General features: G+C 35.5%; 1 protein-coding gene across 4 annotated transcripts; it reads left to right on the top strand.

Annotated features, from left to right (window-relative positions):
* Positions 1 to 381: 381 nt before the first annotated feature.
* LOC127452317 (histone acetyltransferase KAT7-like) lies at positions 382 to 13799 on the top strand. Of its 4 annotated transcripts, none has more exons than XM_051717714.1 (15): positions 382 to 611; positions 3336 to 3477; positions 3922 to 4101; positions 5695 to 5928; positions 6021 to 6103; positions 6222 to 6308; positions 6497 to 6595; positions 7830 to 7919; positions 8738 to 8929; positions 10783 to 10872; positions 11042 to 11182; positions 11276 to 11369; positions 11628 to 11774; positions 11897 to 12003; positions 12688 to 13799. In XM_051717714.1, exons 1-15 carry the CDS (start codon positions 597 to 599, stop codon positions 12784 to 12786), a joined length of 1800 nt encoding a protein of 599 aa, XP_051573674.1. In that variant the 5' UTR covers positions 382 to 596; the 3' UTR covers positions 12787 to 13799. The 4 variants fall into 4 exon arrangements, with proteins under 4 accessions (XP_051573674.1, XP_051573673.1, XP_051573676.1 ...); XM_051717713.1 differs by having other exon boundaries at positions 7830 to 7940; XM_051717716.1 differs by lacking the exon at positions 3922 to 4101 and having other exon boundaries at positions 7830 to 7940.
* The last annotated feature ends 2403 nt before the right edge of the window (positions 13800 to 16202 follow it).

Genomic DNA, 16202 nt, shown 5'->3' with positions numbered 1-16202 from the left:
AATTAATATATTACATGAAGCTGCCTGAAAGTTATGAATACAATTATGTTTAGATTTACTACACAAAATATGTTATATAACTGGACACAATTAGAAATGCAAAATTATAGAGTTGAAAAAAGGATGAAAAGGCTTTTAAAATATTAGGCATTATTTTTTTGTCTTCATCAGTAATACAGGAGAAATATTGCCATCAAGTGGCAGGACCAAAACATCTGCAATATGATAATAAATAATGTCGTTCTTCCTGTTTTTAACTTGATAAACGTATAAATAGGTAGGGAAAGCATAAATAAATCGGTCATTGTGTGAACATAATCGTTACTTTCACATGTTTATCATTTTCTACGAGACCTTTAATTTAGAATCCTCTACCGGAAGTGTTCAGCGTGCAGACAGAGAAGCGCAGATATGTCCTGTGACTGACGTTAATATAATAGTGTTTCCTTGTTAGTTATTTGTGTTTCCCCTCAATTCCACTGTGATGTAGCCTGTACGCGGCCAGTGGCAGTTTTATCTAATAGAATTGCATGAAGAAATAAGGCAGATAGTATACCTTTCAAATAGACTGCAAGACTGAAAACTGAAGAATTGCAATGCCACGGCGGAAGGTAGGACTACATCCTTCAGGCCAGCTGCTTTCATGTTTATATAGACTAGTGTCTGTGCGCAGCATCACGAGCCTGATTCATGAAGCTTTCGCCTGCTAGATTCAGACATAAGCGAGGTATAACAGCTTGCATGCTGGGCGCCTATCCTAATCATCAAAAACAAACGTTGGCTGCGTCCGAAAGCTGGAAAATGATGCCTTCTGAGGCTGTGTAATGTAGGATGAAAATGAGGTGCCATTATAACTGTTCTGAGACCAGTTTCTTAAGAGTTCCGTTTATTCAAAAACGCTGTGGGTTAAGCCATTTACTGATTAGGCAGCAAGTCAACTGACTACGCTTTCGGATGTAGCCATCCATCTTTCTTTTTTTTTTTTTTTTTTTTTTTTTTTCCATCCATTATGTTAGGGTCAGTTTGATCTGTTTTAACATTTTCAGCCTCCTGAAACACAGTTAAACTTTTTTTTTTTAATGTTTTTTTTTTTTTTCTCTAAATTTTGTGACTCTCAAGGAGGGTCATAAATATGCATACAAAGTGTGGACACCCAGATATGTTTAGGAAAGGCTGCACACAATTTGTATACAACAATGATGTTTGTGGGTCAATTTGACCTGCATACTTTTATGTTCAAAGTTAGCTGCACAGACACAAAATAAAAAACAATATTTGATGTATCCTTGTTATGTCTGGTTCTCACTGCCCTGTGAGGTCAAAAGGAGCTTTCCCACACTTCTTTTCAGTGCTGCAACAGACTTTGTCAGACACCGATAGTAAAATGAGCTCCAAAAGACTAACAGCCGTAGAAGTCCTTTTGGGCTGTAAAACTTAAATAAATGAAGAAATTTCAGAGACAGAGGATGCTGCAGAGACGGGACAGAAATGTTGTCCAGATCCTACATTTTTTGTTGATGAAGAGATTTCAGAGACAGAATGCTTTAGACAGAGGTTCATGTAGCTGAAAATCCAGAAGCTGAATAATCCTTGGAGAAAAAAGTACAAAATTTGTGCTAATTTTGTAAGTAATTTTTATTTCTATAGCACCTTTCTAGAACAGACGTCACAAAGTGCTTAACATCCACAATATAAAAACAAGGAAGCATAAAAAAAATAAATAAAAAAAAACAGAAAACAAAGACAAAACAAATTAGACAAAAGCAATTTTAAACAAGTGGGTTTTTAGCTGCTTTTTAAAAGTGACCACAGAGTCCACAGATTTTAAATCCAAAGGGAGAGCATTCCACAATTTGGGAGCAACAACCTCAAAGGCACAGTCACCTTTAGTCTAGAGTGAGGAACAGCTAACAAGACCTGTTCCGAAGATCTCAGATTCCTGCTGAAGCTATAAGGTTGCAACAACTCTTTTATATAAGCAGGAGTTTGACCGTGCAATGATCTAAACACCATCACAAGAATTTTTAATTTTATTCTAAATTTTACTGAATTAAACTGTAGAAAGTAATTATAATAAAAAGGATGAAATACTGTTTACAATGACTGTAAACAAGCTTACTTTAACGAAACAAAAAAGACCCCAAAGGGAAATTAAAAATCAGTTTCATTACAGAGAATTATCATAATGTCATACACTTGTCTAACAGTTTGTAAAAACAAAAGTAAAAAAAAAAATTTTGAAAATGTTCAAAAACTGTTGCTCTTAAATTTAGTTGAAAGTTAAAGTTTGTGAAAATGCTAAATGAAATTATAAATGTTTTAAAAATAGTTGGTAAATGTAGTTTATAGTCACAGTTTGTGGAAAAAAAAAAAGTAAAATCTAAACAGTTTAAAATTCATATGTTCCCATGATTCCCTTTTTCAGTCTCTGACAAGCCACAATAATTAATTTTTTTTTTATTTTATTTAGTTTTTTTATTTTTTATTATTACACCTGATTCTTTGCTCTTTTTAATAGTGAAATTTCTGATGAATTGCATTTAAATCGATTAGGGTCCCTACCTTAAAGTGTGTACCCATTTTTAATCTATTTATTTATTTGCCATAAAATGAGTGTTAAGTTAAATTGCTTGTGTAAAGAATGTGCAGACTGGCCAAAAACCAGGAAATTGACTGGCTGTTTTTTTATTAATTTTTTTATTTATATATATATATATATATATATATATATATATATATATATATATATATATATATATATATATTTATTAAGAGATTGCTTTCCTTTAATTAGCGGATACTAACAATAATAAAATAATCTCATGTTTCCCTATCTTTAACTTATTTTAGATTTATAAAAAGTTAGTGTTGTTGTGATGAATTAAAAGGTTAAAATATGGTTATAATTTTTTAAAGCAGTATTAACTATCAGGATAAATATTCTATTAGTAACTGTAGTCTGATTTATTGAAATTCATGAGGGTTTGTTATAACACCCAAAATAATGCTGCAAAGTGAGGGATCTCCTATGCAAAGATGTTCAAAGCATCATAGCTCATGGAATGACATTTTGGTTAAATCTTTGTTCACCCATTTTTATATGAACCTAGTTAAAACTAATGGGCCACAGCTCAGTGATTAAGTTTGTCCCCACCAATCAAGTACACTGGAGTTAGAACTATTATTTTTATCAAGTGAGAATGTTGATGAAAACTTCGTGTTCATAAAATGTATGCAGTCCCTGTAAATTGCTTGTGTAAATTCAAATGTGTTACAGTGTCTGTGTAACATACACAGTTTATATTCAGTCACTAAACTATGTTTTGGACACTTAGAGAAATGCTGGTAGTAGCTCTGATGGTACAGAGGATTCAGACTTCTCTGCTGAGCACACAGACAGCTCTGAGAGTGATGCCCACACAATCAGGAATACCCGCCTGACTCGCTCCTCACTGCGACTCATCCGCAACTCACAAGGTAGGCCAACCTGATACTAGCAGTTGTCACAGATTTACTTATAATGCTGAAATCTTATTTTATATATAACTGGCACTGACATTTGTCTTAATCAGTAGCATGAAAGAGAAGTATTGGTGTCTAGTGATTGGACTATTGCAGTTACTAGAAAAGCTACACTACTTCTGACCCAAAATTAAGAAGAAACATAAATAACATTTGGCACCACAATATACTCGGGTGATCAAATTTGAGTGGACAGTTTTGGGATTTATCTTAACACTGTAAGACACAGAGAATCCATAATCTAAATAATATATTCCAGATGTTCAATTTGACAGTAAAGGTGTTTGTTCTACAGAGGCTTCACTGATAGAATGCTTTGATAGGTTGATTGTTTGGAAGCATGATAGATAGATAAACAAAGAACAAATGAACAAACAAACTTGAGAGCTTTGTTTCTAGATTCAAGTCCTGTGGGGGACGCTTCTGCCCCGGTTTCAGAAGAGGTGGTGAACTTTTCCACCCGTCGTGTGACACGTAGTCAACAGCAGGGGGTGACAGTCTCGCCCAAGAAATACCCCCTGCGGCAGAGTCGCTCTTCTGGCTCAGACATGGAGCAGCATGGGGAAATCTCAGAGAGGGGTAGGAGGAGAAAACCGCATGGTTCTTCACTCATGCCTTCCCTCATTAGAGTATCTCCATGCTTTGCTCTGCTCACATGTGCTTTCCTTCATTTGCTTTGTGTATTTCTTTATTTGGGACAAGGGACAGGTTGTTTTTACCAGTTGTACATTTATTCCCTTTTGACCTGTTTTTGTTAAGATTTGACAGTTTTACTTTTTGGAATACTACGTGGGATTTGGATGTTATATTGCTATTTATATTACTCCATGGCCAATGCTTATTTTTTCTGTTGTCATTTTGCTGAGGTGTAAATTGATTTGAACCATGCTCCAGTTGTTTTTAATTAGTTTCCTTAAAAAAAAAGTACACATCCTAAACTCCATTTAATATGTTATAAGGCAACATTTGTCTCAATAATCAAAAAAAGTTGACTTTACAATAGGGCTGGGCGATATGCAAGAAATATTTTCATTTTTGTTAGAAAAAAAAAATCACGATATGCGATTTCATCGTCAACCCTCAGGCCCCCACTGCTGAGGGATAGGTGATTGTTTTTGCTTTATTGATTTTGCTTTAAAAATGTAATTAAAATTTATTGAAACACAAAAACCTTAAACCAAAGATATTTCTAAATTCAAACTGCACTTCAAACGAAATGTAAATGCATTTAAAATAACGAAGTGGTCAAAAAAATCGTATATAACCACCTCCCCAAATCCAAACATTTACTGTTCAACTTACTTCACCGGCCCCTTTTGCCAATAAACCATTACCTGTAGAAAGTTCAACACAACCCACATAATTTCTACTTTTAATAAAACAGTTTCAACAATTTGTTTACTTCACATAGTCTGTGCTTATACTAACAGAAAACACCAGTTTTCCTATTTTTTGTAAGCCTAATAAATTCCCTTTTCCTCGAATTTGTGTTTTTATAGCGTTTCGTTAATGCAGTTAATGCTGCCTAAAGAAAATGAGTTAGAATTTTATGTTCATAGTGAACATGTTTTTGTATTTTAGGATTTAATCACTTTCATCTTTGTTTCTTAAATAAAAAGATTTATTAGCAAACTAAACTCGGAGCACTTCCTGAGATTCTCTTTGTTCATTTGGAGCATTCTCATAGATGACACTATTCTTGCAAACTATTTTCAGACAAAGAAAGAGTGAGAACTATTTACATGCACATGTTCGTCTGTCAATGACTGTTGCAGTTGGCATTTGGGATATTTGTCAGATATCATTGATATCTAGTTACATCATCCTATCGCTCTGCCCTACATTACAATCATATCCAATAACAGGAGTATTTAAAACTGTTTTTAAGGATTTTTTACCATTAAATGTGCCTTGTTCCATCTAGTTTGTTGTTTTTACGAGATATACATTTTTACAATGCATATTTCTGATTGACATACTCTATAATCTAAACCTTTAAAGTTTTATGGTTTGTACTGTAGGTGGTTAAATCCTAGCACTCACCTTAACCCTTTTATGCTCCCTTTCCTTTGTAATTGTTTACTCTATTGATGATTTCATTTGAATCATAAAAACTATAAAACTGATAATAAACTTAATACAGCCCTGTCTTTTGTTGTGTTGGTAATACAGACAGTAAACATGGGGTCGACCACGATGAGTCCCCACCTAGAACACCCACAGGCAACGCTCATTCCTCTGAGTCAGACATTGACATGTCCAGCCCAAATGTGTCTCATGATGAGAGTTTGGCAAAGGAGTTGTCACTAAAAGAATGTGGCCTCGCTCACCGTCCTAAACGCCGCCGCTTTCATGAGAGCTACAACTTCAACATGAAGTGTCCTACACCTGGTTGTAACTCACTTGGTAATTGGATTCCAGGTCCTCTTTGTGAATTGTTTTTTAATGTGGTATTAAAATGCTCAAATATTTTGATTAAATCTTTATTCCTTTTTCAGGACATTTGACAGGGAAACATGAAAGGCACTTTTCAATATCTGGATGTCCGCTGTACCATAACCTTTCAGCAGATGAGTGTAAGGTAATGTCTATTTTTATATTTGGACTCTAGTTTTAGCCAGACAGAACTTCATGGGGGATTATTTTATCAGAAGATGTATCAAATCCAGCAAGATAAAAAAAAAAAAACTTTTACTCAGGTGAAGGCAAGCTCTCGTGACAAACATGTGGAGGAAAGGACACTGTCACAACGGCAGGATGAGAACCGACATTCTGCTCGGCAACAGGTAAAGCCAAAACAAATATTTAGCCTCACTTAGTCCTCACTCTTGGAATGGGATGTTCTATCAATAAATGGTAGCAATAAAAATTATCCCCATTTTATTGAGGTGGTTTGCAGTGATTGCTAAAGGTTAATCACATGTTAATAAAGCTGTAACTAGCACTCACATTCTTTGAGTTACTTCCCCTCTAGGCCCAATTAGAGCGACAGCTGCGGTATAAGGAAAAGGTGACAGAAATGAGGAGGAAGAGAAATTCTGTTCCTCTTAAAGAGCAAAAAGATAAGCACATGGTGAGTGTTTGAATATGAGATCACTTTTCACACTCAGAACTCAACAAAACTAATTTAAAGACTGTGGATGGATGCATCATTCAGCTTATTCACCTAACTGACCAAACTGAATTGAATTTGGTTTCACCAGTATTTTTTAACTGATATTTACGCCTTTCTACCTAATTGGTTCTTTAAAGGGATAGGTCACCAAAAAATGAAAATTCTCTCATTATTTACTCACCTTCATGTATTTCTTTCTTCTGCTGAATACAAACAAAGAAGAACAGAAGAAGAAATTTAGAAGAATATTTCAGCGCTGTAGGTCCATACAATGCAAGTGAATTGTGGCCAGAACTTTGAAGCTCGAAAAAGCATATAAAGGCAGCATTAAAGTAATCCAAAAGATTGTAGTGGTTAAATCCGTCTTAATATGCGAAATGAAAGGTGTGAGTGAGAAACAGATAAACAGAAGTCCTTTTTTACTATACATTCTACTGCCTGCCCAATAGGTGGCAATATGCACAAAGAATGTGAATTGCCAAAAACATGAAGAATGTGGAAGAGAAAGTGAAAGTGGATATTTATAGCAAAAAGGACTTAAATATATTCTGTAGATATGAATTTAACCACTGGAGTTGTATGGACTACTTTTATGGTGCCTTTACATGTGTTTTTAACTTCAAAGTTCTGGCCACCATTCACATCCATTATATGGACCTACAGAGCTAAAATATTCTTCTAAAAATCTTCATTTGTGTTCTGCAGAAGAAAGAAAGTCATACACATCCGGGATGGCATGAGGATGAGTAAATGATGGGAATTCTCATTTTGGGGTGAACTATCCCTTTAATATTGGGTCTACCGATAAATGCAATTGTTTTGTGGGTCTCTAAAGAATAGCAACACAACTTTTTACATTACAGCCATTAGCTCTCTTTCAGTAAGAAACTACAATAAATATAACACCCCTCAAATGTGAAATTAATAGGGTACTGTCTAGATCACAAAATAACTTTGCATGCATAATAATAATAGTAGTAGTTAATATTGTTATTAAAATATTCATAATGAATTTTATGTTTTTACTGTTGAAGTCTAATGATTAATTAGTCGTTATTGAGTGAAAAAGCAGAAATACAACAATAAATAAAAATCAGTGTTGCATATTGGTTATCTGACATATAAAAATAAAAATAATTGGTTTTGATCTTACAAAAACAATATCGTCGTTTTGTACTATCTCCTTCTTCAGGAGCACAGGCAGACCCATGGCAGCAGTCGTGAGCCCCTGCTTGAGAACATCACAAGTGACTATGACCTGGAGCTCTTTAAAAAAGCCCAGGCACGTGCCTCGGATGATCTTGTAAGAGAGAAAACTCATCACACGTTCTCCCTCTTTTTTTTCCTCCCCCCTCTCTTTCTCATAGATCTATAAAGATCGTAGATGGGCTGACCCTCATTTACTACTCTCTGGGATGTTCGATGGACTACACTGCACTTTTTTCACTGTAGCTTCAACACTGCTGCCATTCAGTCTCTCTCATCCATGCCATATCAGTGTCACTCAAAGTTTTAAGTACAATACATTATCTGCCAACTCTGCCTTTCCTTAAGAGGATTAATCATTTGAAATTACATGCACCTTATTTTCTCCAGTTAAATTTATTTTTGATGACTTTCATTTCCACATTCCCTTCTCTGCACTGCAAAAAAAAAAAAAATAAAAAATAAAAATAAAAAAAAATTCTCACTTAAACAGTTCTTAACTGTAAAAATACCTTAACATCCTTAAAACAAGACCTCCTTTTTTCTTGTTTTAAGCTTAAATCTGGCATAATTTTGTTTGATTTATGTAATAAAAAATAAACTTCATTGAAGATACATTCTCTGAAAACAAAGCGAAATATCTTATGCAGTATTGCTTCTGAAGCAAATATATCTCGATTTAAGGATGTTCAGCTTTTGTTACTGGAAAACAAGATAAAAATACTGATTAAGAAAATTGTTTTTTGCAATGTGAAATACAGCTCTTGATACGTCCTTTACCTCTTCATTCACATGGTGGTATGGTAGGCTTTAGGGTTTTCTCCTTTTGGTTGTGTTCAATCATTGCATTGCTTTCAGACCTGTGTTTCTCCCATCCTTGATTGGTCCTTGCAGGAAAAACTCAGGCTCCAGGGACAGGTCACAGAAGGGGGCAACATGATCAAGACCATTGTGTTTGGTCGCTATGAGCTGGATACCTGGTACCACTCGCCATACCCTGAAGAGTATGCTCGACTTGGCCGTCTCTACATGTGCGAGTTCTGCCTCAAATACATGAAGAGTCAGACCATTCTGCGACGTCACATGGTAACTCTTCACATATCATTTACATGTTCAGTTAATACTAGAACAGTAAACATCATTCAGACAATTCAAAATGGCCTAGTAGTGTCTGGTTAATGTCTTATTCTGGTAACATATAACCACTAGGCTTGTCATGATACAAAAATTTCAGTAGTCAATACAATTACCAGTGAAATTTCACGATTCTTGATACCACAGAAAAACTAAGATGCTACTGAACACTCCTTTATTTAGAAAGTTTATATTTATCGAGCCAAATGAGGCCATGCTAGTGCGTGCCAGGGCCAGTTGTGTTCCCACTGTCATTTCCGGGGCTTCATTGTGCCTCCTTGGGGCCAACAGCCAAGCGCCTTTGGCTCACCGATTACCACTGGGCCAAAGAAGGCCAACTGGGGGTCAATGTCAAAGGTGTTTTGCTGAGTCAGGTCTCACTTTCCACCAAGAAAAGACCAAAATAAGCAAACAAACAGCAGATGGTCTCCACCATTTTCATTTTGAGGCCTAGCTAGTCTCCTCTCCAGAGTCTGAGGCTACGTACACATAATTCCGGATACATTTGAAAACAGTGTTTTCATTTTCAAAACGCTCTCTGTCCACACTGGCATTTTCAAGCATTTTCCTAAAATTTCTCGTCCACACTGAAATGTATAAAAACTCTTAAATCCCCTTACTGCATATGCGAAAAATCATAGTTCCATGTATAGTCTGAAATGCAATTTTCCTTGTGTTCTGTTGCTGGACAGCAATTCCGAGTAGACTTCCTGTTGCCTTTGAAGGAATGCAATGTGAAGGTTCTACAAAGTAACGTTTATCTTTAACAGTGCTATCGAAGTGGATACCAGGCACAACAATGCCGCTACAACATGGGCTGCCATCTTGATTGTTTTGACCGCGTCACTTGACAACAAATACGTCATAGTTTTCAGATATCTCTGTTTTCCCAGTCCACACTACAACACGAAGACAGCATTTTCAAATGTATCCACTTGGGAGAGCATTTTCGCTTTCAAAAATGCTGTTTAAGTGTGGACAGAAGGCCAAAACGTAGAGAAAAAGATGCGTTTTCAAACTAAAACTTATTAGTGTGGAGATGGCTTGATACCTTGGCTTGAGTTTCCCTTTTGCTTGTGAAATGGGCAGAGTGTGTGACGTTGGCCAGGCATAGTATGGGTGGGTTTTAGGGTAATGCTGCAGGGCTATTGGCCTGATAATGGGAATGCAGAACGATTTTGGTCTCACTGCTCAAAGTCCAAGGCTATTAGCCCCAGCTGACCAGTTGATAGCCGTGGCTCGCACTGGCCCAATAGTGGTTACGTGGCTAATGACATGTAGCCTTCAAGTATTTCTTATTTAAGTAAACATTGCTTCAAGTTGAAGTAATTAATCAGGTAAACAGTCAGTAACAAAGAACTAAATGAATAGCAGTAAGTGGTTTTCTCATTTCTTGTCAATATTGCTTTTTGATTAATTATATAATAGACTGGCAAGTCTATTAGGCTACATTTAGACTGCAAGACCTAATGCACAGATCCACCATTTCGACACAAATAAAAAAAAATTGGTCCCACCTGTATACATTCCCTTAGGACACACTTTACATTAATATCTTACCAAGATGGACATCTTGACCAAGGTGCATTTGCCCAATCATCCACACATCCATGTTTTTAATTTTAGTATCGACTTGGCACTGAAGAGCCTGTGATGTTGACATCCCTAATAACCACCCATATATGAAACAATGCAATGCGACTAAAAATGTAACAATGTAATACTGCAAGATTGAATCAATATTTTGATAATTGTGTAATGTGGCATTGACATGTGCCCTTCTCTCTTATATTACATGGAATCAGGCCAAATGTGTGTGGAAACACCCACCAGGTGACGAGATTTACAGAAAAGGGGCGATATCTGTTTTTGAAGTGGACGGCAAGAAGAACAAGGTAGAAGTTTTACCAGAGCTCTTGATTTTATTTGAAAACTTAAAAGTTGTGTATCACCAGGTCAGTTGGGGTGCATTCGCCTAGACTTGGTCATTTTAAGAGTTGTTGAGCTTAATTTGCAATCAGTAAGTGATTCAGCCTTAATGACATTGACATTTACCCTTTGTAGATTTATTGCCAAAATCTATGTCTGCTGGCCAAGCTCTTCCTGGACCACAAAACATTATACTACGACGTGGAGCCTTTCCTATTTTATGTGATGACTGAAGCTGACAATACTGGCTGTCACCTTGTTGGATACTTCTCCAAGGTAATCTGTTGGTGAATGGTTTAAAGTTAATTTATATTGTAAGTGATTATTTTGCCATGCCTAAAGGTAATCAAAATACATCTCTGGATTTAGGAAAAGAATTCATTCCTGAACTACAATGTCTCCTGCATCCTGACTATGCCACAGTATATGAGGCAGGGTTATGGCAAGATGCTGATTGATTTCAGTGAGTTTAGTAGATTTAGATCATTTGTATACTTTTGTTACTATCTTTTATTTGTCACTGCGAGTGATTATGCTAAAACAAAGTATTAGTGTGTTGACGCTTGCAAATAGGTGCTTTTAAAACAACAATTGCAACCTTTGGTTTTAAATAGTATGCATAATTTGTTACATTTAGGCTTTAGAGTGTGATGATAATTTTGGATGCACTTATAGATACTTGGTTAACTTATTAATGTGTGGATGATTTGTTTCTGTAAAGGTTATCTACTGTCCAAAGTGGAAGAGAAGGTTGGCTCCCCTGAGCGCCCTCTCTCTGACCTGGGCCTCATCAGCTACAGAAGCTACTGGAAAGAAGTGCTCCTGCGCTACCTACACGACTTCCAGGGCAAAGAAATCTCCATTAAAGGTACATAGTGTTCTAGTATTATCTGTATTACATGCTTCATTTATGTCATTGCTTTTCATAAAAAATAATACATTGTGATTTTCCTCATTTGTATATCCTCTTTCATTAACTCTTGGGAGAAGAAATCAGTCAAGAAACAGCTGTCAATCCTGTAGACATTGTCAGCACTTTACAGTCTCTCCAAATGCTGAAGTACTGGAAAGGGAAGCACTTGATCTTAAAAAGACAGGTAATTGTAATGTACACTCACTGAGCACTTTATTAGGAACACTGTGGTCCTAATAAAGTGCCCAACGTGGTCTTCTACTGTTGTAGCTCATCCGCCTCAAGGTTTGACGTTTTGTGCATCCTGAGATGCTATTCTGCTCACTACAATAGTACAGAGTGGTTATTTGAGTTACCGTTACCTTTCTGTCAGCTAGAACCAGTCTGGCCATTCTCCGTTGACCTCTCTCATCAAGGTAATTCCATCCGCAGAACTGCCGCTCATGGGTTGTTTTTTGTTTTTGGCACCATTCTGAATAAACTCTGGAGACTGTTGTGCGTGAAAATTCCAGGAGATCAGCAGTTACAGAAATACTCAAACTAGCCCCTCAGGCACCAACAATTATGCCACAGTCGAAATCACTGAGATCAATTTTTTTTTTCCCATTCTGATGGTGAATGTGATCATTAACTGAAGCTCCTAATCCATACCTGCATGATTTGATGCATTGCACTGCTGCCTCACGATTGGCTGATTAGATAATCACATGAATATGTAGGTGTACAGGTGTTCCTAATAAAGTGCTCAGTGAGTGTATGTAGTGATTTAAGCAACACAGGTTGCTTACATAAACTATTGGTTTATTTTTATGTCATTAGCAGTTTTCGATGTATCTAAATGAAGCTAAAGTTTGCACTTAACCTTTAGGATCTGATTGATGATTGGAAAACCAAAGAGGACAAACGTGGAAGCAACAAGACTATTGACCCTGTGGCCTTGAAGTGGAGCCCACCCAAAGGAACTTAAGAAAATTCATCAGCATGCTCTTCAGTCTTTGCTGTAGTTTAGCAGGTCTTGGTCACTATTAGAATAGCTAAACGCATAGGAAAGTGTTTTCTTTTTTACAGTTAGTAAAACTGCAATCATAACTGTATTGAGTAAAACTCTTTTCACATAGTGCAGTTAGACTGTACGTACATTGCTTTACTTTATCCGAAACATGGTTACTGTACATGGCACGGGGCATACAAGATCTTATCACCTAATTTATCTACCAGTTTCACAAATCACCAGTAACAGTGTTTGGTACTCAAACACCATTTGTTTTTAATGTTGTTTTTAGTTACTGTAAGAAACAAACTTATCTACTGTATTGCTTCCTTTTAGAGAACTGTCTATTTACTGTTGAATATTTATTTGAACAGACCACTATAGTGTTTCAGTCAATTCCTAACACTATAAGGAAATTCTGGCTTTGTGAGGACAAATTAGTCAATCAATATGATAATGTTCCTTGTCACAAGCAGCCAAAGGGCATGAGTTCGGCATTGAAGGGATTCATCTGATTTTTGCCTCTTCTAATTGGGTCCTTGTTTCTTTTTTTCTTCCCCTGAACCAGATATGTATTTCCAGCCCTAGTTGACCTTAACCAAATTCATTGCACTAAATACAAAGAATATTTTATTCATTAGTTCAAGTGAGACTAAAACTTGTATTTTGGGACATACACATTGCAGTAAATATGATATATTATTAGCCCTTCATCTAAGTATTGTTTTTAAGAAAGCCTATAATGAAAAATACAATTTAAGTGGCAGTTTCACTTATTTTATAGCATACCTCGGCTTTATTGCAGTTCACATAGCCTACTGTGCTATTTGTAATGGAATAGATTAATTCAGCTTTTAGGAATTGTCATGATGCACTTGTAAACACCACATAGTGTACAGCTGTCTATATTATGATATGCCAGTAGCATGTGTTGCACTTGCTTTTGTATGCCTCTCCCCCAAAATAAATTTAGTCACTTGTTAAACCTATGTTGTTATGTTAATAACATATAAATAGTTGCGAACAATGGCAATTTATGAAAACTCACTATGAGGCACCTTGCAATAGAATAGAATAAACAGACTCATTTCAGTTTGTTGGTTGCAACCATGGAAATAGGAAAAAAAGCTTCAGTTCTTTGGTTTTCTGTGACCAAAGAAACAGCACAAGCTTACTTTTATTACTGTGGTGGCATATAGAGTTTCCATTTATTTGCCGACTGCAGTAACCATAAAAATATAGCATAAACGGGAACTGAATATTTATGCACTGAATATTTTGCAACCAACATGAAGCAGTTGTATTTAAAGGTTTAGTTCATCCAAATATGAAAATTCTCTTATCACCCTCATGTCATCCCAGATGTGTATAACTTCCTTTCTTCAGCTGAACAAAAACAAATATTTTAGAAGAATATTTTAGCTCTGTAGGTCCTTTGAATGCAAGTGAATGGTGACCAGAACTTTCAAGCTCCAAAAACCACGTAAAGGCAGCATAAAAGTAATCCATAAGACTCCAGTGGTTTAACCTCGTGCGACCCGCGTATTTTGGCTTCACTATATGCAACGCATCATTTAAATCAATAAATACTGACTGAATGCTGTTCACAAAACACTAGAATGTCATTTAGAGGTGAACTTCTGGAGCACTGAGTCATGTGACACAACAGCATGCTGTTGATTCTTAAGTTTTTTCATTGAAACCTGTTTGGTTGTAAAGAGGAGAGTCTCTAGTTTTGTTTGATATGCCGCTTTAAAAAATCAGTTTATTTTAACATGATGTCCACATTTTTGGAAACTGGCACCGTATTTCCACAAAAGTAGAAAAAACACGTTCGTTTTTTTGAAAAACTTTCTAACACGTCTGTGGGTAATTTTGCTTTATTTTAATATACATTTTGTTATATTTTATTTTGTTATCACTGTGCAATATGATTAAATTCATTAAACATTCGTTAATGCATTCCTACATACACTACCGGTCAACAGTTTTGAAACACTTGACTGAAATGTTTCTCATGATCTTAAAAATCTTTTGATCTGAAGGCGTATGCTTAAATGTTTGAAATTATTTTTGTAGACAAAAATATAATTGTGCCACCGTATTAATTTATTTCATTATAAAACTAAAATTTAATTAAAAATTGATGAAAGTTTTTGAAATTGATGACTTGGACCAAATAATAAAGAAAAGCAGCCAATAAGTGCCCAACATAGATGGGAACTCCTTCAATACTGTTTAAAAAGCATCCCAGGGTGATATCTTAAGAAGTTGGTTGAGAAAATGTCAAGAGTACATGTCTGCAAATTCTAGGTAAAGGGTGACTACTTTGAAGATGCTAAAATATAACACAGTTTTGATTTATTTTGGAATTTGTTTAGTCACAACATAATTCCCATAGTTCCATTTATGTTATTCCATAGTTTTGATGACTTTACTATTATTTTAAATGTGAAAAAAAAAAAAAAAAAAAAATTATAATAAAGAAAACTTTTGACCGGTAGTGTATTTACTATACATGTTCACATTGAGAATAAATGGGTTCACCCAAAAGCTGAAAAATTTTGCTTTCAGAGGCTTTATATGGAGTTAGGATGAAAATAAGTTGTATTTCAAACTGTTCTGAGACCAGTGAAGACAGACAGCACACTGGAGGTTAAGGCATTCAATAAATAGGGAGCAAGGTAGCATCCTATAGCTTTCTATGCAGCTAAGTGCATTTAATCGTAAACTCTGACCAAAAGTTCAGTTTCAGACTGCAGATGATGTTTGGACCACTCTACATGTTTGGCAGACATGGGACAATGGTAATCAGTACATAGATTCAGAATTGTATAATGCTACATTTTATTTTAACATGGTTGGCAGTGATTGGATGATGCTGTACATTATTTTGAATAAAAATTATTTATTCAGCTTTACAGAAAAAGTCTGTAATGTCTCAAAAACATGAATAACCAACACCCCTGGAAACATAACAATTTGATGAAAAAAATCGGACTTTGTATAGCTTCGTGCTATTTAAAATTTCACAACATAGTCTTGCTGTCCACATATGTGGACATTAATTTTTTAGGAAAACCATCTGCTCTAGAAAATGTTTTGTTTATTATGTGCTACTAGTTACAAATCAAAAAGGGAAATGGAAAATGCACACAGCAGACATGTGGGGGTTTCAGGAGGTTGATATATGTTTTCAAAATTGAAATGCTAGGTGTGGGTGAGAAACAGATCAATATTTAAGTCTTTTTTATTTTTTTCTATAAATCTCCATTTTCACATTCTGAAAGTGGATATTAATAGTAAAAAGAATTGAACTTTTGATCTGTTTCCCATCTAAAGTGATTGCAAGGCATTCTGGATTTCTTTTATTTTTTTCTTTATGTGATTTT

Source organism: Myxocyprinus asiaticus, chromosome 14 (assembly GCF_019703515.2).
Source record: "Myxocyprinus asiaticus isolate MX2 ecotype Aquarium Trade chromosome 14, UBuf_Myxa_2, whole genome shotgun sequence".
NCBI classification, from domain to species: Eukaryota; Metazoa; Chordata; class Actinopteri; order Cypriniformes; family Catostomidae; genus Myxocyprinus; species Myxocyprinus asiaticus.
The sequence above is the reverse complement of the archived record's forward strand: the minus strand, read 5'-3'. Positions and strand labels throughout refer to the sequence as shown.